Source organism: Sesamum indicum, linkage group LG4, assembly GCF_000512975.1.
Source record: "Sesamum indicum cultivar Zhongzhi No. 13 linkage group LG4, S_indicum_v1.0, whole genome shotgun sequence".
Classification (NCBI taxonomy): Eukaryota; Viridiplantae; Streptophyta; class Magnoliopsida; order Lamiales; family Pedaliaceae; genus Sesamum; species Sesamum indicum.
In genome coordinates, this window is record NC_026148.1 from 16,064,869 (window position 1) to 16,071,124 (window position 6,256).

The following is a 6,256-nucleotide window of genomic DNA, read 5'->3' on the forward strand; positions in this document are numbered from 1 at the left end:
GAATCCAAGATTCAGAATCAAACATAGCATAAATGTACATATTAGTATAACCAATAAAACAACAAATTACTCTGAATAACCTTGGGCTTCAAAACTCAAGCAAGGATACCAGCATGTAAAACCAAAGTGCAAAGATAAACATCTTAAAATAGGCCACGATCATAGTTTAAGCATCAGATTTTGCAGTTCTCTACCTCGTCAATCGTCATTACCAGCATTTCTTTCATCTTCACCGTTTCTTCCATTAACACATCAAAGACATGTAACTAAATCACAGGATGAATGCTAAATCACACACACAAAGAGCCAAAACGGTATGCAAGATGTTCGATGAAAGCACAAACCAGCCTTAGTGAAGTTATCAAGCAGCTCCTCATGCTTCTTGAACTTCTTCTCAAACTGATCAATCAATTTATTCTCAGCCTCCTTGGAAAACCTATCATCATCATCGGAATCGGAATCAGTCTGCTCCTCGTACCGATTCAAATCACGCGGTTCACCTTTAGCTTTCTCCTTCTCCAATTTCTCAATAAGCGGACCAACGCCCATGTAATCCTCTTCCTCTTCAGCATCGAGGTCTGCAGTATCAAGCCCCGCTTTGATCCTCTCCTCCCTCTCGCGCGCCCTCTCTTGCTGCACTTGATAAGTGAGATCTTGCAATGCCCGCGCTTCGGCGGCCAAACGAGAGTTCAGAGGTAAATCCGAGAAATTGACACTGTAGTTTCTGATGGTATGTGCGGTGAAAAGAGGATTTGAGACAGTGTGAGTCGATAGAAGTGGATGGCAAAGGTACTTGGGAGATGTGGAATGAACGCGCTGGCGAAGAAGGAAGAGGCGAGTGAAGACTGTCGATTTCCGCATTGTGGTGGTGGCGGTGGCGGTCGACGGGGACCGGTGAGGAAGTGAGAAATTGCTAGGGTTTTTAGGGGTTTTAGTGGTGAAAATATAAATAAAAATCGTATGGAAAAAATTCTAAAATTAGATAATTTAATACGTACAATCTATTCTGTAAATAAAGAAAGAGCACTTCATTTTGGTATATTAACTTTTATTTTTTAATATTTAATTAGTTTTTTTTTTTTATTTTCTTATGAATTTTTCATTTCTTTCTCAATTTCCACATCTTTTCTCCTCCTTTTATTTTTTTTAATTATTTTCTCATGCTTTGTACTTTTTAATATTTTATTAATCTAATTAATATATTTTTAAATTTTAAATTAATTATACACACACTGAGTATGCTACATATAATTGTTTTATTAGTAAATTTATGAATTTTTGTTTATAATTTTTTGCTTAAATAATATTAACTCCGAAGTTGTAAAAATATAAATAAATACAACATTTAGTGCTATTTGATAAAATTTAATTTTCATTATTTAAGTTTACTATTACTTTATTGTAAAGTTACAGTAAATATTTAAAAATGAATTTAGAACATCATTGTTCTCAAAAAATTATAATATTGTAGACAATCACTTTAAAGATTAATTTAAACAGTAATTTGACCTTTTCCAAGCACAACCTGTTTGTTTGTGTTTTCATCTTAAGTTTTGATTTTGTATAAATTTTCATGTGAAATTAATCTCATTTATATTCAAATATAGTATATTTTTAATGAAAATACGTATAAACAAATATATTTTTAATTTAATTACTATTTGAAAAACGAAACATAAAACACAAATGAGCATCTTGCATCACTCATGTTAAAACCATCTCAAAGTGCCTACAAAGTGTACAACTTCTAAATTCAAAGGGGAAGAGGCAAGTTGAGGAAGAGCTAGGCTGCCTCTATAACAATTCCCCTGCAGAGTGCACATTCTGCAAAAGAAACAATGTACATATGGAGAGTGGAGCGCATATCATATCAACTGCTATCTACATCAACCACACTCAAGATCCATTTTATCGGCTCCCTCGTCAACGTTCTCATACTCAACTACTTCAGCAGTTTCTACAGTCATCAAAGGTTATATCAATCGGCTTCAAGTTCAGCTCCAAACTTCTCTAATCTATCGGTCTCTTCTTCCAAGTCACGTACCAAAGCATGGTTCACAGATCCGTCATCTATGCTCGCATGTATTTGTTTTCCACCAAACCTGGAAAAATAAAGGTAAAAACAAGGGGAATATCGCACAGGTAATGTCAGAATCATGATATCTCCCATATATGCAGGTCTGTAATGCCAAAGAGATGAAGCGTTTTTTTGGTGTGATAACCATAGGGTATCAAATTTTCGATTAAATGTTCGTCTAACATCCGCAGCTGGAATATTTATGCCATAAAGATTCTCTAAGCTATATTCATATCGACTTGTAATACAAAAGAAAAATTGAAAAGGATGTGAATATTACCATCGACCGTTCATCAACTCTATGCATTTATGGGCATCTTTGCTGTCCTTGAACTTCACCAGGATGACACCCTGCGGATGATTCTCACAGACCTGAGAGGACAATGACAAAAGAAAATTAATACAACTCAACCCAAAACTGCAACTGCATGGCTGCACTTGGTTCACTATTTTAGTCTGACTTTGTCATGATTACTTTGGAAATTGATGTTTAAGATAAGTAAATGTGTAGGTACTGATATAAAAAATATACCATGATGAAAACATAGATTTCAATATGTATTCACATCAATAGTAGTGAATAAGATTTTTTCATGATATTGGGGAAAGATGCTTGAAATATGGCTAACTAGAATAAAATTGCCATACCTTAACAGAATCTAATGGACCAAGCTTTCCACACTCATCACGAACATCCTCCTCTAATTCGGAACGCAAATCCTCCTCAGCCTATAAATGGCAAAGGAATGCTTATGTAGTTTTTCAGGGTATAAGTTATGGTTCAAGAATGTCATACTTCAAGACCTAGACGTATCAAGATAAAAATCACAGCTACCACATGGCAATCACAAGGAATAGGTGCAACACAACAGTTCCCAGAGTACAAACACATTGTAACTACAATTGGTGCTAATTTAACCCCCATAAGCTCATCAAGTCAACAGAACATTGTTCGAATTCATAATTATGTTATAATCTTGAAATAATGGTATGTTTCTGACCCATACCCATGGCCATCTCTAAAGTTATATAGGTATTCGGAGAAGTGTGTTACCCTCAATTCTGCAGGGGTGAACATGTAACGAAGAATAACAGTTGCTGGAATAGACACCTTTGCGTCATCACGGCCACCTGTTTGATCAAAAGAAATAATTAAAAAAAAAAAAGAAAATAAACTTGCAAAATCATCAACTGAATAAAATGTTGAAACCACATCACGAAAATTGAGACTATGAATGTGCATATTTGTCTCATGCACATGGAGAAATAATAAGCCACATAAAAAGCTCAATATACCCAAATACAGATCCATTTTTTCCCTTACTGAAAATACATTCCTTAACCCCTTGGAGTTTAATTACTCTGTATTCAGACCCCTCTTATGGAAATATTCGGAATTTTGGATCAATCATAAAGAGGTCATTATGGGAAGGCACGCCACTCCATTCATTGAATCACAGGAAATACAAGCATATATTCATTAGTATCAGACTATTTCATGAAGAGGTTGTTTATTTCATGAAAAGGTTGTTTATATCATACTGCACCACCTACCCAAAACAGACATAAGGTCAAAGCTAAATATATTGTAGCTTTTTTTCTAAAATTAAGAAATGAAGCTTCCATGATATTGCAATATCACTTGTCAGAGGACCTACCCCAGCCCAGCATCTTCTGTTCAACCTTCTGAAGCTTTCTCTTCTTATTCTTGTCCACTTGCTTCGATATGAATCTATCACCTGGAAGTAAAAGGCATAAATTAAGATAAAGAACCAAACACCTGAAAAGGTTTATATAACCTTTCATGATTTCATCCACATCAGATAAAGAGAAGGCGCCAAGGCGCCATACTTGCATTTGTTACGATACTTTTGGACATCCGTTAATAAAAAAATACCTAAGAACAACTAATACAGCAACAATAAGAAGTGCAATCCATGCAAATAACCTTTCTGCTCAAACTTAGCTTTTGTAACTGTCATGGGAATCTTCCCATCAGGTCTTAGAGGTGCCCCATCCAAAATTTGAATGGCGAGAGCTACAGAAGGTTCCTAGTTCACACCCAAGAATTATGTTATTAACTGACATAAGATAGACAGAACAAACATACAAATAACAGAAGTACATGCATGCAAGAATATGATTATAATTATAATCATATAGCAAAAAAGAAATAATCCAATATTATCTCTGTACTATAACATTACCTTCAGATAGGATACAAGAGCATCCCCCTTCTTTCTCCCAGTTTCTTTGTCAACATAAATCTTCACCCTTGGCTTTTTCGTTTCAGGATCCTAAAGTGTTACAGTAATAGGATATCATAAGATCATATATATCCCCCAAGGAACACACACTTTCACATTCTAGAAAAGAAAGGATTACTACAATAATACTAGTGAAGATCCCAGCTAAATCAAATGCAAACTTTCCTTTTTTCCCCCTCAATTTTTACCAGTGCAGATGTGTCTTTAGCAGATGAAATAACACAGTGTCAGATACAGCTACTGAGCTACTAGTAGCTGTCCCTTTAAACCAAGAAATGCTACTTCTTAAGGATAAATCCTATGTTACGATTATTAACCATTAGGAAAAGAATGCTAGAAGTTTTCCAAAACAAAGAAACAAGACCAACTTGGCCAAAAATCATGAAAGCTTAGAACCTCATGATACCCCTAAGCGCTATTAATGATCCATTCCTTCTGATATAATATAAGAAACTACTGGCATAATCTTCCAGGAGTATAATTGAATAAGAAACCCTAACAGAAGGTAAAACCCATTAGAGCCTGAAACTATGTTAGCCGAGCGCAACTAATTGGGTTTTTTAAACACAGTAATAGGTCAACAGTAAGACAAGGATGAGATTAATGTTTTCATCACTAGATAATTTTAAACATCTACTTATCAAGGAAATCAAGCTGCAACCAATTACACTAGTATGGAGTAATAGTTCAAAATGATTCAGCAATAGGCACCTATCACAATTTGACATTCATTCAAATCAATGAAATGTGGAATTAATAACACCATGGTTAAATCTCTGTATTTAATAGCGTTGAGCTTTGCTAATATCAACAAAATGTTCTGAACATCAAGTTCTGGTGCAAATTATTCAACAGCCATCTATCCAAACACCACTAGTCACCTTCAATATTGTAATATTGTATACAACAATTTCAACTGTAGTAAGAGAGGTGGGATTTCATGGAAACCGAGAAAAACATGTAATGTGCATATGCAATTTCGTAATGATGGAACTTGACAGCAAAAAAGTGCAACAAATAATGCCATTGCAGTTTCAGAAAATATTAAGTAATAATGATTAATTCCAAAATGAGTTAACAGATAACCAAGATTTCTCATACCTCCTTTATGATCCCACACTTGGAGAACACTTCAACCACCTGCATCAGATTTCATGTCAGCCACATTCTCAATCGAAGACACTAAATGGGGAAAATGCAAATACAAACTTCAGCTTGCACCAGATGTTGCATCTAGATTCACAAATTTGATAGGAAGCACAAACAAACAACAAAATCACATCCGCACTAACCTCTTCAGTAGTGACATCATCAGGCAAGCCAGTGACATATACATGCGTGTTAACTTTCAATTCAAACCAAGCATCTGGAGGTTTGTTTGCTTCCTAGAAAAGCATTTGACACAAAAAATAGATTAACGCTAAATACACCCAGTGATCCAGAATAAAAAAGCATAGCCAATAACACCATCAGGTTAAAATTAAAATAATATTATCAGCAGAGATTAATAGACAAACAAGATTCCTTTATTGATTTGTATTAGATATCCAAATAGACAAGCAACAGTAAACATAAAACAAAAGTGAAATAGGACCAACCTTCTTATCCACATTTTTCTTATCAGATGTTTTCTCGGGCAGTTTTCGCTTGCCATTTTGCTTTTCTTCAACAACTTCATTTGCAGCACTATCCTCTTCTTTCACTGGCAGATGATCAGCATCAAGTGTTGGGAAGACTTCCTCTTCCTGCACAAAAGTCATATCTTCCGGGTGATAATCCTCAGTGTTCTGAGTCGTGTTTTCCTGCCATAAGCAATCATTAAGAGGCAAGACTAACATGAACACATGGTGCTTATCTAGAACTGAGGAGATCAAAGAAGTTGTCACACTCTTAAGATCCAGGAAAAATAATT

At 35.1% G+C, this 6,256-nt stretch overlaps 2 protein-coding genes across 7 annotated transcripts in view; both read right to left on the reverse strand.

Moving 5' to 3' along the window:
- The window catches only part of LOC105161195 (golgin subfamily A member 6-like protein 6), a gene marked incomplete at its 5' end in the record, with an annotated part of 4,742 nt that extends 3,857 nt beyond the window's left edge, over positions 1 to 885 (reverse strand). The window contains 1 exon segment of the mRNA XM_011078809.2: positions 345 to 885. Within this exon segment, the coding sequence (XP_011077111.1) occupies positions 345 to 885 (541 nt within the window).
- Positions 1,700 to 6,256, reverse strand: part of LOC105161196 (splicing factor U2AF-associated protein 2) — a 6,541-nt gene continuing 1,984 nt past the window's right edge. For all 6 annotated transcript variants that reach the window (XM_011078811.2, XM_011078810.2, XM_020693526.1 and 3 more), the window contains 10 exons: positions 5,943 to 6,146; positions 5,637 to 5,729; positions 5,446 to 5,484; positions 4,285 to 4,374; positions 4,026 to 4,128; positions 3,736 to 3,816; positions 3,132 to 3,208; positions 2,726 to 2,806; positions 2,358 to 2,449; positions 1,700 to 2,102 (listed from right to left, as the gene is read on the reverse strand). In XM_011078811.2, the coding sequence (XP_011077113.1) occupies positions 1,979 to 2,102; positions 2,358 to 2,449; positions 2,726 to 2,806; positions 3,132 to 3,208; positions 3,736 to 3,816; positions 4,026 to 4,128; positions 4,285 to 4,374; positions 5,446 to 5,484; positions 5,637 to 5,729; positions 5,943 to 6,146 (984 nt within the window). In that variant the 3' untranslated portion in view covers positions 1,700 to 1,978. The remainder of the gene's footprint in view (positions 2,103 to 2,357; positions 2,450 to 2,725; positions 2,807 to 3,131; positions 3,209 to 3,735; positions 3,817 to 4,025; positions 4,129 to 4,284; positions 4,375 to 5,445; positions 5,485 to 5,636; positions 5,730 to 5,942; positions 6,147 to 6,256) is intronic.